This window comes from Lissotriton helveticus, chromosome 9 (genome assembly GCF_964261635.1).
Source record: "Lissotriton helveticus chromosome 9, aLisHel1.1, whole genome shotgun sequence".
Taxonomy (NCBI): Eukaryota; Metazoa; Chordata; class Amphibia; order Caudata; family Salamandridae; genus Lissotriton; species Lissotriton helveticus.
Genome location: NC_136070.1, coordinates 379,124,121 through 379,141,615, shown reverse-complemented (window position 1 = coordinate 379,141,615; position 17,495 = coordinate 379,124,121). Strand labels below are relative to the sequence as shown.

Below are 17,495 nucleotides of genomic sequence, written 5' to 3'. Positions count from 1 at the left end.
TTGCAGCTGTGACAGTCAACAGCGGAGCGGAGACCATTGACCGATCAGTCACGTGGTGCAGAAGGATCTTTGTAGAGCAGGTCGCGCTGAGCCCACTGCAGTCATGGAAGCCCGAAGTCCCTGGAAAACACAGTTGATGGACGGGCAAGTTGGAGGAGATCAGACAGGCTGAACGTGGGCATGGGCGCTGGGCAGAGCGGTCTGCCCAGGTGTAACAGCCCGACGGGATAGGGAACTACGGAGCATTTGTTGAGGTTGGGGGCAACCTGGCTGCACATTGCCCTTAGAGCCAGCCGACGAACTTTCATGGATGGAAGGGTGGAGAAGCCTGCAGCATCTGGGTGCCCTGAAGGGAGCCGGGTCCTACTAAGGCAGGCCCATGGATCAGAGCAGATATTTGTGGTACAGCGGTGGACCTCTAGGGAACCGAGAGGCCAATGTAGGGCCCGACTGGACAACCCTCACACAGCAGAATTCTTAAGAGGAGGGGTAGCCACCATACTCCTCCTTTCTCTGCGAATTTGGGGCCCTCTACCTTCCACAGGGTAAACTCAAGACTGAAGTAGGGCAGCCAACAACTGAGCAGACCCTTTACCAATGATTCCAGCCGTTATACAGCAACAGGCCACACCACATCAACGAGGGAACATGGGGGAAGGACTCCCAATCTAGTCCAGACATCACTGCACCTCACAGATGAAGTGCAATATGAAATTGGTGGCGGGAAGGACAGAGGGGCAGCCCAGACAAATTCGGACCTCATCCTGGAAGCCTACAGTGCCACTAGAGGGGTCCTGGCAACAAATATAGACAAAATGGGCATCTGTCTTGGCATCAGTGTCCAGGCAGTAGTGTTGTGTGAATGTATGGACTGAATTCCAGGTGGCAGCCATACAGATTTCTGAAATGGGAATATTAAGGAGTAAAGCTGCAGTAGCAGCTTTTCCCCTGGTAGAGTGAGCCCTAGGCTTACTAACAAGAGCCTTGTTGGCTTTCTGGTAACAAAGTTGAATCCATGAAACAATCGATCGGGAGATGGATTGTTTGGAGGTAGCTAGATCTGTACGGATAGAGCCATAGTTTACAAATAACTGATCTGATTGTTTAATATCAAAACCCTCCTGACATCTAGGGAATCAAGCAACCGCTCAGCAGGAGTAGAGGGATGCTGAAAAAAGGTAGGTAGTGAAATAGTTTGATTTACATGGAAATACTAAATAACTTTAGGGAGGAATTTCGGGTGTGTCCTCCTCACCACCTTAAAGGAATGGAAAACTGTGGATGGTTCTTGCCAACATAGTGCTTGGAGTTCGCTAACCCTGCGGGCAGAAGTAACGGCTACAAGGAAAGCGGTCTTCCAATACAGATGCTAAGAAGAAGCCCTATGAATGGGTTGAAAAGGCTCCAGGATCAGTCGACAAAGAACCACATTAAGCTCCCAGGGAGGCGAAGGACGTTTGAAGTGAGGAAAAACTTTCCTCAAACCTTCAGGAAAATCCTTATTGACTGGGATCTTGAAAAAGGAAGTTTGTGAAGGGCATTTCCTATAAGCAGTCAGAGCTGCAAGGTGCACTTTAATGGAAGGAAATTGAAGGTCGGATTGTGCCAAATGTAGCAAATATGGGAGTATAACATCTTCCTGGCAGAAAGTAGGATCTGCATTCTTCGAAGCACACCAAATGCAGAATGTTTTCCATTTATGGACATAAGCAGTGCGTGTGGATGGCCTTTTAGCTTCTTTAAGTATCTTCATGCAATCCGGAGGCAAATTCAAATGTCCATACTGCACTAACTCAGTAGCCATACCGCCAAATTCAATGACCATTTGTCCGCCGAACTTCGTGAGAAGCTCCGACTGACATGGGAGCCGGAGATGCGGCAGCAGAGACCTGCGGAGAAGGTCGTTGAGCCACCACTGACATGGCCACTCCAGAGCAATCAGGATCATCTTTGCCCGTGACGGCGAAAGCTTGAGAAGGACTGCCGGCATCAGGGGAAATCGGAGGAGAGGCGTAGAGAAATCTGCCTGACCAGTTTATCCACAGGGCATTCTCCAGAGTTCCCGGTTGGTAGACAATCGAGGTGAAGTTTTGGTAATTGTTTTTTTCTGCAGGGGCGAACAAAACGACCTGTGGAGTACCCCATCTTTTGAAGATATCTCGCACCACATCGTCTTTTAAGACCCATTTGTGGTTTTCCTGAAGGAGTCTGCTTAGAGCGTCGGCCTGAGCATTTTGAACAGCTGGGAGGTGAGTTGCTGTGATGGTCAGGTTTCTGGCCAAGAGCCATTTCCAGATCGTCTGGGCTTCCCGAGAACCTTTGTGATCGAGAGCCCCCCTGCTTGTTGAGGTAGAACATTGTTGTCGTATTGTCCGTCTGGACAAGCAGGGAATTGGAGTGGAATGACAGTTGAAAGGATTTCATAGCCAAATGGACTGCTTGTAGCTTCAGTAGATTGATGTGGTATGTGGATTCCGTCGTGGACCATTTGCCCTGTAGCTGAAGGTGGTTTGTATGTGCACCCAAGACGAGGAGAGACGCATCCGTTAATATGGTTTGTTTTGGTATCTCCTTGTGGAAAGGGATCCCTCGCAGGAGATTGCAGGGGAGAATACCACCATCTGAGGGACTGAAGGGCATGCTGTGACAGCTGGATCCTGTCTTCCCAATCCCCTATTCTCGGATGCCATTGCTGCTCCAAGCATTCCGGCAAGGGACTCATGTGGAGTCGTGCATTTGGAGTGAGGAAGATACAGGATTCCATAGAGCCCAGAAGAGAGGAAACCTTCCTCACTGTTGAAGAGGACATGTTCATGAGAGCTTGAGCGTTCCGAAGGATCGATAATAGTCTCTCCTCCGAAGGATACACTTTTGCCATGCGAGTATCGATGGTTGCGCCCAGATATAGAAGATATTGGACAGGTGTCGAGACTGACTTCGTTTGGATGATGTGGCGACCCAAATGAAGGAGAAGATCAGAGGTTCAACTGAAGTGTAAGTGAGCTCCCTGAGACGTGGACGTCTTGATCAGCCAGTCGTCTAGGTAGGGGTAGACAAACACCTTGTGCTTCCTCAGATGGGCAGCCACATTTTGAGAATGTCCTGGCAGCTGATTTCTGGCCGAATGGAAGCACAAAGTATTGATAGTGGTTGTTCCCCACTGTGAATCTCAAGAACTTGCGATGCTCCTTTACTATGGGGACGTGGAAGTATGCATCTTGCAGATCTATTGCGCATAACCAATCCCCCTGACGAATTGGAGGGTAGATTTGATGCAACGCTAACATTCTGAATTTTTCTCTCCAAACCCAATTGTTTGCGTGTCCTAAATCGAGAATGGGTCTGAACTCGTTCTGGTCTTTCTTTTGAACCAGAAAGAACCTGGAATACAGTCCTGCTCCCCGCCGTACAAGAGGAACAGGTTCTATTGCCCTTTTTTGTAAGAGAATGTTGGCCTCCAATTGTTACTGACGAATTTGAATTTGAATTTTGAATTTAAAAACATTTGTACAGCGCACGCATACCCAACGGTTTCATGGCGCTAGTGAAAGATCAGTGGATGGCAGCGGCGACGGATTTAGGGGAAGGCTTGGGTGAACAGAAAAGTTTTAAGATTTTTACGGAACAGGGAGTACGAGAGGGAGGTGCGTAGAGCGATTGGGAGGGAGTTCCAAAACGTTGGGGCCAGGACAGCGAATCTCACTCCGCCCGACCTCTGCTTTTTAAAGCGAGGGATGGTAAGAAGGGCCAAGTGAGCCGAGCGGAGTTCTCTGCCTGGACAGTAAGGTTTGATAAGAGAGCAGATGAATTTAGGAGCAGTGCCCGCTCTGGCTTGATAGGTAAGACAGCCGAGCTTAAACAGGGCGCGCTCTCTTATCGGGAGCCAGTGCAGGGTCTTGAGTAAAGGGGTGACCCGATGATATCTGGGAAGGCCATGGATCAGACGGGCCGCCTGGTTCTGCACCAGTTGCAGACGGTGGATCATATATGCAGGGGCTCCGTTATAGACTATGTTGCCATAGTCTATCCGAGATAACACCATGGCCATCATGATGATTTTTAGAGCAGGGGGGGAAAAGAAGCGGGAAACCTTCCTAATCACTCTAAGGGAAAAGAAGGATGAGGAGACCACAGAGTTAACTTGTGGGAGAACCGAAAGCTGGGGATTAAGAAAGATACCCAAAGTCTTCACTTTAGGAACCGGGAGTGGAGGGACACCAAGGGAAGGGGGCCAAAAGGAGGGAGACCAGGGACTGCAGCCACCTCCGGTCAAGACCAGTTCAGTCTTGTCCGGATTGAGTTTGAGGTGGCTGCAGTTCATCCAATCTTGAATAAGGGTCATGGTGGTTTGAACATTCAGAGCGGATGAAGATGAATGGGATAGATTGAAGATTAACTGGAGATCATCCGCGTAATTAAATACGGTGACCTCCAGTTGCTGTAACATAAAAATGAGAGGGAAGATATAAAGGTTAAACAAAAGAGGGGAAAGTGATGAGCCTTGGGGGACCCCGCACTCTACCTTGCGGGTGGCTGCTGCAAAATCAGCCAGATGGACACTCTGTGTTCTCTCAGCCAGGAAGGACTGCAGCCAACGGAAGGCTAGGCCCTCAACCCCCGCCGCCCTGACACGGTTAAGAAGAATGGTATGGTTCACCGTGTCAAAAGCGGCGGATAGGTCAAGGAGAATCAGAGCTTGCGGACGGTTGATGTCGATTCCGTCACGCAGCTTGTCCATAACTGAAATGACCACCTTTTCGGTAGAGTGCAGGGGGCGGAAACCAGCTTGACAGGGGGAAAGGCAGTGATTTGTCTCAATGTGAGTACTCAGCGTGGAAGTGATGTGGGTTTCGAGTACCTTAGCAAGGTAGGGGAGGAGTGAAATAGGACGGTAATTGGAAGCAGAGAGGGGATCGGCGTCCAGCTTTTTCAAAATAGGGATGACAACCGCAGATTTATGTGAAATAGGAACGTGACCATGAATAAGGGAGTCATTGAGGAGGGTCAGGGGAGGGGTGAGGCAGACTGAATAGATTTCCCTGAGTATGTTAGCGGGGGCAAAATCCTGAGGCGAGCCTGATTTGACCCGTTGAAGCAGGGGAACGAGGGTATCAGTGGTAAGGAGTGGGAAGTTGGACAATTTAGCAGAGGGGGGGGGGGGGAAGGGTCCATGAAAGTGGGGGAGGGGAGGGGAATGTTATGTTTAATCTTTTTAACTTTATCTATAAAAAACTCATTGAGCGAGTCACAGAGGAGTTGGGACGGGGGAGTGGTGGACGTGACTCTGGTGGAGGAGGCGAGCTCGTGAACAGTGGAGAAAATTTCTTTCGATTGAGACTCCGCAACCAATATCCGGTGGGTGTAATATTCAGCCTTAGCTTCCAGAATGGTCTTTTTATAGGTATGCAGAGTGGCCAAATAGATGGTTTTTAAGGCAGGATCGTAAGTTCTACGCCAGACTCTTTCAGCCCTTCTAGCAGCAAGTTTTTTCTCTTTCAGATCGGGGGTGAACCAGCGGTTGGCTGCATGGGCCCGTTTTACTGAAAGGCGCCTGAAGGGGGCGAGTTCATCTCCAGCCCTCGTGAGCCAGTTGTTAATCGCGGCAAGTTGAAGGCCAGCTGTCAGGCCAGTAAGGACCGGGCAAGTCGTGGCCAGGGCCGAGCAGAGGGAGGGCATACTGACCTTGCCCCATTTCCGAACCCAGGTATTTTTAGGAAGGGGGGGCTTGATCGGGAGTGATAGACCAAGGGAAAAGGTGATAGTGAAATGATCTGACCAAGGGCAGGGTGAAATGATGGGCGAAGTGGATGGAATGTTTAATGTCCAAATTTGGTCTAACGTGTGGCCACGTTGGTGGGTGGGACTGTGGATAAGCTGTACAAAATTCAAATTTTCCATGAGGCTAGTGAATTCCTTGGACTGGGGGCTTTCGGCCGGGTCGGAGGGCCAGAAATTAAGGTCCCCAAGGACAAGTACAGAGGAGTAATTTACTACCAGAGTGGCCAGCAGAGTCTGAATCTCAGGAAGGAACGAGGGAGTAGGCTGGGGGGGGCGGTATATGAGGACAAAAGTAAAAGGGACTTGCTGGGAGGTTGAACGAGCTACAAGAAGGTCAACGTCAGCGATGGGGGGGGAGGGGAGGATATGAAAGGTGATGTCCGTGCGGGCTATTAGCGCCACTCCACCTCCCCGTTTGCCGTCAGAGCGATCCGCACGAATGGCGGAATAGGTAGATGGCAAGGCGGCAAGCACATTGGGGAGGGAGTCGGTCTTGAACCAGGTCTCCGTTAAAAACAGGAGGTCTGGTTCGTTGGTATCAAGATAATCAAATAGCTCATATTGATGATTTACAGCGGACCTGGTGTTAAGAAGGGTAGCCGAGGTGGAAGGCTGTTGAATAGGAGGGGCAAGGAGTGACGAGGGGGCAGGAACGGGTATGGAGGCAGATGGAACAAAAAAGGATGCAAAACTAGGGGGGTGGGATGGGGGGGAACAATATAAGCCAAGATGTTGTAGGGTAGTGGTCGTGGTGAAATTTAAACAGCCGGGGGACCATAAGAGGCAAAGCTGAGACGGGGTATAGGTGGTATAACCGACAGCGTCCCGTGCCCCTAGTCCCGGCTGGCCGCGGACGGGCGCAGACGGGCTTAACTCTGGCGCGACTCCGGCGCGCCTTCGTCGCGACCGCTGCGCCCGTCCGCTGCGCTCCCGGAAGCACATTGCGTTTTGTAGCCTGCCTCCCCGAAAGCGCTGGACCGCTAACTCCGGCCAGGCTTCCCAAACAACACAGCCCAAGATGGCGCCTCGCCCTCCACTCAATCAGCACTGTCAGCTGCGGTGGAACGGGGCGAGGGAGGCCGCAGGAGGGGCAGTAAAGTGCACAGAATGCAGTGAGTACAGTCAGTATTTAAAATTGGTGCAACAGAAATAAAAGTGACAGTTTTAAAATAACGAAGGTGCCGGCATCTAAATCATGCCTGCGCACTCTGAGTAGGCTCACAAGCTTAACGAAGAAATAAGCGAGCTTTTGGATTGAAATCCAGCTCGCGCTGCACATAAGCTCTCCAGCAAACCCTAGGCGCTGCCACCGACCTAATGGTTCACAGTGAGCCCTGCGCTGCTTGTCGTTTTGTAGCCTGCCTCCCCGAAAGCGCTGGACCGCTAACTCCGGCCAGGCTTCCCAAACAACACAGCCCAAGATGGCGCCTCGCCCTCCACTCAATCAGCACTGTCAGCTGCGGTGGAACGGGGCGAGGGAGGCCGCAGGAGGGGCAGTAAAGTGCACAGAATGCAGTGAGTACAGTCAGTATTTAAAATTGGTGCAACAGAAATAAAAGTGACAGTTTTAAAATAACGAAGGTGCCGGCATCTAAATCATGCCTGCGCACTCTGAGTAGGCTCACAAGCTTAACGAAGAAATAAGCGAGCTTTTGGATTGAAATCCAGCTCGCGCTGCACATAAGCTCTCCAGCAAACCCTAGGCGCTGCCACCGACCTAATGGTTCACGAACAAGTTACTTACCTTCGGTAACGATATATCTGTAAGAAACAGTAGTTAGTATTAGATTCCTTACCTTAGAATATCCCCAGGCATCAGTCTGGATCCGGAAACTTTTGCGTAGTAGTACCCCTGCGCGCCGGTAGGCGTCGTCTGCAGGCGTCCCCTGCGGCTCCGCGTCCGTCGTCGTGCGCCGTGATGACGTCGCTGGAGTACATAGACGCCGCCTCCGCGCGCTGACGTCAGTTCTTTGCACACAGCTTTTCCGCGCCAGAACACGCAGAGCCATGTGAGAACTAACACTGGTGCCATTTGAAACTAGGGCCCTGAAAGGGATGTCCTTAACCCTAGGTATCAGTTCGCAGAACGGGGAGGACGGGTGGGGCGGTAAGGAATCTAATACTAACTACTGTTTCTTACAGATATATCGTTACCGAAGGTAAGTAACTTGTTCATCTGAAAGAAACAGGTTAGTATTAGATTCCTTACCTTAGAATGGATACCCCAGCAATACCAACCCCGGTGGTGGGTCTGCGAACCAATACAACCTACACCAGAAAGTCCTGGAGGACCGAACGGCCAAAGAAGCCATCCCTCCGGACTTGACTGTCCAGGCAGTAGTGCCTCGCAAAGGTGTGCAGCGAGGCCCACGTAGCCGCCTGGCAAATGTCCTGCAAAGGGACTCCCCGGCCCAGGGCAGTAGTAGCCGCCGTGGCCCGAGTGGAATGGGCCCTCAGCCCAACAGGAGGCTCCTTCCGAGCCAAAGAGTAGCATGCTTTGATGCACAGGACGACCCACCGAGAGATGGTCCGTTTCTGTACCGCCCTTCCCTTCTTCTCACCCACGTAGCCAACAAACAGTTGGTCATCCACCCGGAACTGGCGTGTGCGATCCATATAAAATGAAAGCGCACGTTTTGGGTCCAGACGATGGAGCCGCTCTTCATCTTTTGAAGGATGCGGAGGCGGGAAGAAGGAGGGTAAGGTGATGGACTGCCCGATGTGAAAAGCAGAAACTACTTTGGGCAGGAAAGAAGGCCTAGTCCTAAGAACCACCTTTTCAGGATGGACGGACAGGAAAGGAGGTTTGACAGAAAGAGCCTGGAGCTCACTCACTCTCCTGGCAGAGGTGATGGCAACCAGGAAGGCCGTCTTAAGAGTGAGAAGACGGAGAGGACAGGAATGAAGCGGCTCAAAGGGAGCACACATCAAGAATGTCAGAACCAGATTCAAGTCCCACTGAGGCATCACGAACGGAACAGGTGGATACATGTGCGTGATGCCTTTCAAGAACCTCAGTACAATAGGGGACTTGAATAAAGATGGCTGATCAGGTAGCCTTAAGAAGGCGGAAAGGGCAGAAAGGTAGCCCTTGATAGTGCCCAGAGCAGAGCCCTGCTGGGCAAGAGAAAGAAGGAAGAGGAGAACCTCGGAAAGAGGGGCAGAAAGGGGATCCACAGCCTTTGCTGTGCACCATGCCACAAATCTGTTCCACCGGCAGGCGTATACCGACTTTGTGGAGGGACGCCTGGCTGCCAGAATCACATCACAGACTTCAGGAGGCAAGTCGAATGGCCTCAACTGTCGCCGCTCAATCTCCACGCATGGAGGTGGAGGCTGGACAGGTTCGGGTGGAGGACCGTCCCCTGCTGCTGCGACAGAAGGTCCTCCTGAAGGGGCAGGCGGATCGAGGGACCGACTGACATGCTGAGTAGCTCGGGATACCAATATCTTCGAGCCCAGTCCGGAGCCACAAGGATAACTTGGGCCCGGTCGTGCCTGATCTTCTTCAGCACTCTGGGCAGAAGTGGTATAGGCGGAAAGGCGTACAACAGACCGCAACTCCACTCGCGCCGAAAGGCGTCGCCGAGCGAGCGCCGTCTTGGAAACTCCAACGTGCAGAACTGATGACATTGCGCGTTCTCTTCTGTGGCGAATAGATCTAACCAAGGCTCTCCCCATTGCTGAAAGAGGCCGTTCGCCATGTCCGAGTTCAGACGCCATTCGTGATCCACCGAGCACCGACGGCTGAGTTCGTCCGCCCTGGCGTTCAGAGAACCTGCCAGGTGTTCAGAGAACCTGCCAGGTGTTGAACCGTCAGAGTCACGCCCTGACGTTCCAGCCATTGCCAGAGGCGCAGAGCCTCCTGGCAAAGGGTCCACGACCCCACACCGCCCTGTTTGTTACAGTACCACATGGCGGTGGTGTTGTCCGTGAACACCTGCACTACACTCCCGTTGACAAAGGGGAGGAATGCCTTCAGTGCTAGGCGAATCGCCCGCAGCTCCAACAGGTTGATATGGAGCCGGGACTCCGCCGGAGACCAGATGCCTCTGATCTCCGCCTCTCCCAAGTGGCCACCCCAGCCCTGGAGGGACGCGTCCGTCACAACCACGTGCTCCAGTTGGGGAAGGGAGAGGGATCTGCCTCTGACCCAATCGCGGTCAGTAAGCCACCACTGCAACTGTCTCGCAGTGCCCTCCGAGATCAGGACATGGTCGGATAGGTTGCCCTGATGCTGGGCCCACTGAAACTTCAGGTCCCACTGCAGAGCCCGCATCCGCCACCTGGCGTGATGCACCAGTAGGATGCAGGAGGCCATCAGCCCCAGAAGCCGCAGCGTCAACCTGACCGAAACCCGGGATAACGGCTGAAAGATGGGAATCAGAGCCTGAATATCCCGGACCCGCCGTTCCGGAGGATAAACCCGAAACCGCGCCGAGTCGAGAACCGCTCCGATGAAAAGGAGCTTTTGAGAGGGACACAGGTGTGATTTCGGCACATTGATGGAAAACCCCAGCTCGTGCAGGAGGTCTGCCGTCATCTGAAGGTGGTGGACGACTGTCTGGGGCGAGCCCGCCTTCAACAACCAGTCGTCGAGGTAGGGGAAGACTGAAACCCCTAACCGGCGCAGATGAGCTGCGACCACCGCCATCACTTTCGTGAACACCTGTGGGGCGCTGGTAAGGCCGAATGGGAGCACGATAAACTGAAAGTGCTCCTGGCCTACCGTGAACCGCAGGTAACGCCGGTGGGCCGGCAGGACGGGGATGTGAAAATACGCATCCTGCAAGTCCAACGCTACCATCCAGTCTTGTGGGTCTAGAGCAGCCAAGACTTGAGCCAAAGTCAACATCTTGAACTTCTCCTTCCGGAGGAAGCCGTTGACGTTCCGTAGGTCCAAGATAGGACGAAGGCCTCCTTTGTCCTTCTTGGGCACCAGAAAGTAGTGGGAGTAGCAACCACACCCTACTTCTGGCCCAGGAACGCGCTCGATGGCCCCCTTGGCCAAGAGGGCCGTAACTTCCTCCTGCAGAAGTGTCAAGTGGTCCCCCGACACACGGTGGTTCTGCGGTGGCATGGCTGGAGGAGTGGACTCGAAGGGGAGGGAGTAGCCCCTTCGGACGAGCTGCAGCACCCACCTGTCCGATGTAATCGCGCGCCAGCGGGAGTGGTGATGGCGAACCCTGCCACCCACTGGCGTCACGTGAGCCCGAAAGCTCGGACTAGGAGGATTGGAGGCTGCTGCGGGGGAGGTGTGGACTGACCTCGCCGCTGCCCCCTACCGCCACCACGGCGGAAACCACGGCCGCCACCGCGCTGGGGAGCGTTCTGCGGCGCGTGGCTGGCAGCACGTGTGGGACCGCCCCTTCCTTGGCCACGAAAGGGGCGAAACGAACCCGTTTGCTGGCGCTGGGTCGAAAGACCCAAGGACTTGGCCGTGACCCTAGAGTCCTTGAAGCGCTCAAGCGCGTTGTCCGCCTTGTCACCGAACAGGCGACTGCCATCAAATGGCATGTCCATGAGGGCATTCTGGACGTCCGGCGAGAAGTTGGCAGATCTCAGCCAAGCATGGCGACGTCCCAGCGAGTCGGTCGTGTCAAGACCACACCTGATCGAATACCTCGCCGCGTCCCGGCCTTCAACCAAGGCCTGGCTGAGCTTGTCCCGCACCTCCTGCGGGCATTGCGGCAAACACTCCGCGACCGTATCCCACAAGGAGTGGGTGTAGCGGCCCAGGAGGCGCGCGGTATTGCAAGACCGCAGTCCAGCGCTCAAAGACGAAAAGACCTTTTTGCCAAATTGGTCATATCGCTTCGATTCCCGATCGGGCGGGGCCGACGGGAATGCGGACTGTGAAGTGGAGGCCTGGATCACCAGACTCTCCGGGGAGGGATGGGTGGAGAGGAAGGCAGGGTCGTCCGAGCACGGACGGTGACGCCTGGCAACATTCCGGTCAACCGGTGCACCGGAAGCGGGCCTGGACCAGGTGCCCAAAAGGACATCCGTCAGGGCCTCATTAAACGGCAGCAGAGGCTCCTGAGGGCATGACTGCGGTTTAAACACTTCGGTGAGAATGTTAGGTTTGACCTTAGCGACGGGGAGCTCAAGGCGCAAGGCCTTGGCAGCCCTCATCAGGACCACCGAATAGGCAGCCCACGCCTCCGACGCCACAGGGGAAGGCGAGACAAACCCAGGGTTGGGCGACTCGTCCAGACCACTGGCATCACCTAAATCACCTACCCAGTCCACGTCATACTGGCAGGCTCGTGATAAAGGGTCCTCAGACCCCTCCCAACCCTCTCCATACTCGTCCTCATCGCCGTAGTCCGGGTCAACAATAAAGACCGGCTCCTCGGAGCCAATAGGGCCCAACGGCGCCGGACTCTGCGTCGGACGGTGTCGGTCCGACTCCGCGTCAGGAGACAGAGAGGGAATGGGGGTGGCGACGCGCGGCGCCGGGGACCCGACGGCGGAGCCACGGCGTCGCGCGGAGGCGGCACCACAGGTTGGCCCAATGGAATCGGCGCCGGAGAGGCCGGTGGACCAGCCGGCGACGACCCTGAGGGGCCCAGCGGCGCCGGGACCGGAGCCGCCGGCGGCGTCGGGGCAGGAGCACCCGAACCGCTCGGGCCCCCAGACGGGACCGACGGGCCCGCAGGCGCCGTAGGCCCCGCCGGAGGAGACCTCGCCCTCATAGCCATGAGGACCGCATCAATCTCCTCGCGCGACGCGCCTTCCCCAGGGACCGACGGGTATGGGGCAGACGGCGTCGGCGACCCACGCGGGGCCGCGGGGGAGGGGCCACCCGAACCCCCAGCCGCATCACGCGGGCGTCGGGGGGAGTCGGGGGTACGATGACGACGCCCCGACTTCTTGTGACGCTTACCTAACGAACCGGAGGAATGGCGGCGACTCCCGGAGCGCTCATGGCGGCTCCGCGATCGCTCCCTCGACCTCCGACCGGACCGGGACCGCTCTCGACGCGGGGCCGACACTCGGAGCTCGAGCAGCTTGCGGGACCGCTCCCGTCTAGCTTTACTAGTCAAGGCCCGGCAGTCGACGCAGGACTCCACGTCGTGGTCCGCGCCCAGACACCGGAGGCAGAGTCGATGGTGGTCGGTGACCGACATCAGGCGGTCGCACCCGTCGCAACTCTTGAAACCGGGCATCCTACCGGCACCGTAGAAAGAATTTAGAATTATCAAAAAACTTGGTCAAAAGACCGGAGTACTGCTCTTCGGATCTGCGCTAACTGGCGCGGAAAAAAGAAGAACTGACGTCAGCGCGCGGAGGCGGCGTCTATATACTCCAGCGACGTCATCACGGCGCACGACGCAGACGACGGACGAGGAGCCGCAGGGGACGCCTGCAGACGACGCCTACCGGCGCGCAGGGGTACTGCTACGCAAAAGTTTCCGGATCCAGACTGACGCCTGGGGATATTCTAAGGTAAGGAATCTAATACTAACCTGTTTCTTTCAGATGTAGTTGATACCGTGAGTGTGTCGGAGGGACCAATGCAGGAGGGCTGGTGAAACGTAGCGAGTATCCATTGCGAACAATATTCAGCACCCAATTGTCCAGTTACTTTTTGCCACTCTGCCAGGAAAATTTTGAATGCTTCCCCCCACTGGAGAGGGTAACAGAAGAGGGGGAAGAAAAGGTTCAGGGCTTAGAACCAGCAAGTGCGTTATTACTTTGTGCAGGTTGCTGGCCTCCCGACTTCTAGGTTGACTTTTCTGAAAAAGTTGGAACTATCGCTGATACGATTTTTGCTGAGTTGACTGACAGCCCTGGTATTTCTGGGAAAAGTAATACCGTTGGAAAGGGCGGAAAGTTTTGCACTGTTCCTTCGGTTTTTCAAGACCTACTGCCTTCAAGGTCTCCATTTCCGCCTTCATGCGACTTATCTCCATGAGATCCAAAGAGGGTAGTGGCAGAAAAGGATAAGTTCATGGGTAAGTTCATGATCCGCTGTTGAGTCTCGGGCTTAAGCGAGGTGAGGCGAAGCCAGGAATGTCTCCAGAGAGCCACTCCGTGACAATAGCCATGTGCTGAAAGGAGTGATGTGTCCGCCTCTGCACTTATTACTTGATTGGACGCCGTAAGCCCTACATTTAAAATCTCCGTAAAGTCCTCCCTCTTGTCCCTTGGCAGGAGGTCTGCGAACTGCTGAAGGGATTCCCAAAACAGCTGCCGTGTTAAATACCTTTCTCCCCACCAAGTCTACTTTACGGCTTTCCTTATCAGACAGTACTGTTGTCGTTGGATTTGCAACATGTTGCTTCTTAGCTGCAACAACAATGATAGTCTGGTGTGGGGTTCGCCCGAAGGAATGTGGAACCTTGCTTAGGCCGGCGGCATTTTTTTCTGTACCCTGGAAGGAGCGGATTTGATGGAAGAAGGTGTTAAGAATAATTCCATCGCAGGTTCCAATAAGCCTGGCACCAGAAGAAGCAAGGGGCGAGAAGCTGGTCTCTGCTGGAGAGTTTCGAAGATGACTGAAGTAAATGGCACAGGGGTGGAGAATGGAATATTTAGTTTGGACTCCCCTCGCAGAAGAACCTCTTGAAAGGTGGTAATGTTGTCAATAGCAGACACCCTTTGAGGCGAATATCTCTCAGTACTTGTCGAGGATGTGTCTCTGGTGTGCCTGGAGCGAGATCTCTCATAACAATGTTGGTGACGAGTGTGTGGACAAACGTCGGTGGCTGTGAGACGATCCCTCGCACGAGACCTAGACCTCCCTCTTCTAGGCACAGCAGAAGCCGTGGGCCGAGGCGCAGTAGGCCCCGGAGGCGGCGGCGTTGGAGGTGGTGGCGGCGGCGGATGTTCCGCTGGTCCAGGAGGATCAGAGTGAGGTGGAGTCCTCGTAGGTGAATATTTAAGTGAGTACTCAGAATCCGAGGAATAAATCAACCTCCTCCTTTTTCTAGCTGCCAGAAGGGAAGAAAGACCCAAAGATTCTTCTCAAGATCTCCCCTTCGACGTCGATCTACTGGCCGATGGCGATCTCTAAGTCGTCTTGCACTTGAACTCCCGCTCGACGTCAACAGACTCATGATTGATTGTGTCTGTGATCGGTTTGGTCACGATGTAGATCGCCAATGACTCTTCAACGTCGACCGTCGGTAATTTTTTGACACCGATCGTTGGTGTCTGGTAGACGCCTATCAGTGCTGATGTGTCGACATTGACCAGGGAGACAACGTCTTCGACGATCGCTGCCGTGAGGGAGAATGAGATCTCACTGCTCTTCTCCTCGATGCGGAGCGTCGACGCCACTTCCACTCAAAGCCTTTAGTCTATGGTGAACATATCGTCGTCATACCTGCCCTCGACGTCGTTGTTGTCTTTGACATCGACCGGGACTGACATCGTTTTTCTGCTCTACTTTACCTGGGAAGCCCCCCCAGAGGCTGAAGACAGGGATTTGGTAGAAGACTAACCCTCTCCTTGCCCAGAGGTCCCACCTGTGGCTGTTGCTTGCTGTTTTCTAATCTCCTCTGCCCCTTAAAGTCGAATCTTCTTCCTGTCCCACAGGGTACGCTTGGAGAAGGTTTTACAAATGGAACATGTCTCAGGAACATGAGAAGTAGGTAAACACAGACTACACACTCTGTGTGAGTCAGATTTGGCCTTTTTTCTTCCACAGTGAGGACACTTGTCAAAAAGGGAAGGCATTTTGACTATCAAACTGTGGAACAACTGTCAGAAAAAGACAGTACTAGGTAGAGAAAGACCAAAAACATAGAGCGAAGTTGTAAAAAGGTCAATTCTGAAGTGATTATTGAAACACCAAATGAGGTAGCGCTCAATGCTCCAGGGTCCTGTTAACAGGAGCCGGAAAAATGAACTGAAGTAACTGCCACTAGCTGTGCATCGTGGGATACCGGTGGTCCCTGGAAACTCTTAAAGGCACGGTATCCATTTTTAGACATAATGTCAGCCTATTTGGGGGGCTTCTCTGTCCAACCTTTTCATCTCTATGATGAAAAAAAGGGGTTTTGTGAAGGGGAGTTTTCTATATGTATTAAACTCCATACATTTCAAAAATGTTAAAAGTACTGGCTACCGTTTTCACTTGACGATGAAGTAATGTCCAGTGTAGCCTAGTTAGTTAGGCTGCATTATTGTCTTTCTATCTCTTAAGTGTCTACATAGGCCTTCCCGAAGAAAGGCGAAAGATGACAACTTAAGAAGAGATATCTAATGAAGTGCCCCGGAGTTCCAGCACTTGGGCAGGACTATTCAAATGCTTATGACTATACACAGAAATCCCTTACAAGAGAACCATATGACTTCCAGGGTGTGTAGGTAGAACAAATACAGTTGAGCTAGTTGAAAGCACACAATGGGAGAAAGTGGTGTGTCAAAAAAAAAAACTAAGATATACGTTGATATCAGGAAGGCAGCTAAAGATGTTTAATGTGGGAGTGGATGAATAGTTGAAGATATTGTTGCCAGATTGTATAAAAAAATATTGTGCACTCAGCTGTCATTCAAGTAATGGAGAAGTTCTATGAAGCTATCAGTGCCACAGGTGGGAAGGTACCCAAAATGCAGGGGTTGGGGTCAGGTTTCAGAGCACCCAAAGGGAAAAAAGATGAAGAATAGTGCAAAAAGCAAAATTGAATTGTCAGAAAGGGAAATGGTGTTAATTGGAGCTCAAGCATGGACAAGAAAGTTATGATTAAGAGGTATGACCATATATTGTCAAACTTTTTTTTCCTTCAATTATTTATGATAGATTAGACTGGTATCTTCATCATGTAGACCCTTTGCATTGTGTTTAAAGGTTAACAGAATATTTATAATACAATGTTAGAATGATTAAAGAATGTTGAAACAGGCAACGCAAGTCTAGGAGCTCGCATTTCAGTGCTGAGATTTGAGCAACAAGTAGACATACAAGTAAAGTAACACCAAGTTACCTCATTAGCATATCTGCATCATCTAGGTAATGGAATTCCTTGATCATGTGAATTTGAGTGTAAATTATATATATATATATATATATATATATATATATATATATATATATATATATATATATATATATATATATATATACACAATGAAAAACTTAAGAATTAGGCTGATTTTTCGGATAGGTGCTATATATTCTGGCATTTTTTCGATGTGTCTGTCCACAAATTTCAAAAGACTTAAAATATACATTCTTTGCCTTAATTTAGTACATAGCATTTCAAATTGGTCCACATGCCAGCACCCTCATACCATCATGAAAAAAGAAAAATTGCAAAGATATGTTCCACCTTATTTTAGAGTCCCGTACATAATTTGGATCTTTCAGGTTGTCCTCCCAAGGCAACCGACCACAGAGCCACTGAATCATACAGTACCCAAGTATTTCCAGATCACCGCGACGTGAAGGAGCTGTGAAAAGGACAGAGATTGCGAGTTAAACAAAACAGTGGTCAGCACCAAGAAAATTAATTTTCATATTAACTAATACACACAAAAAGAAGGCTTGCAATTCTGCCTCTACATTTTGGGAATGTATTCCACATCTAGCAAAGACAGATCTAAACTCAGTAGTACACATCATTAGTTTACTGATAATACCTCTTGCTTATAACACAATCTATAATAGTAATGCTAATTAGAGTGGGTTGGGGATGTAAACCCAACACCATGAGAGAGTCCAGTGTAAAAAGTTACATTAGACAGATTAAAAAATGTGCCTATGC

The 17,495-nt window shown here is 52.1% G+C and overlaps 1 protein-coding gene across 2 annotated transcripts in view; it reads right to left on the bottom strand.

Annotated features, from left to right (window-relative positions):
- The window catches only part of VRK1 (VRK serine/threonine kinase 1), a 288,098-nt gene that overhangs the window by 135,956 nt on the left and 134,647 nt on the right, over nt 1–17,495 (bottom strand). For both annotated transcript variants that reach the window (XM_078660130.1, XM_078660131.1), the window contains exon 9: nt 17,061–17,181. In XM_078660130.1, coding sequence (XP_078516256.1) covers nt 17,061–17,181 — 121 coding nt within the window. The remainder of the gene's footprint in view (nt 1–17,060; nt 17,182–17,495) is intronic.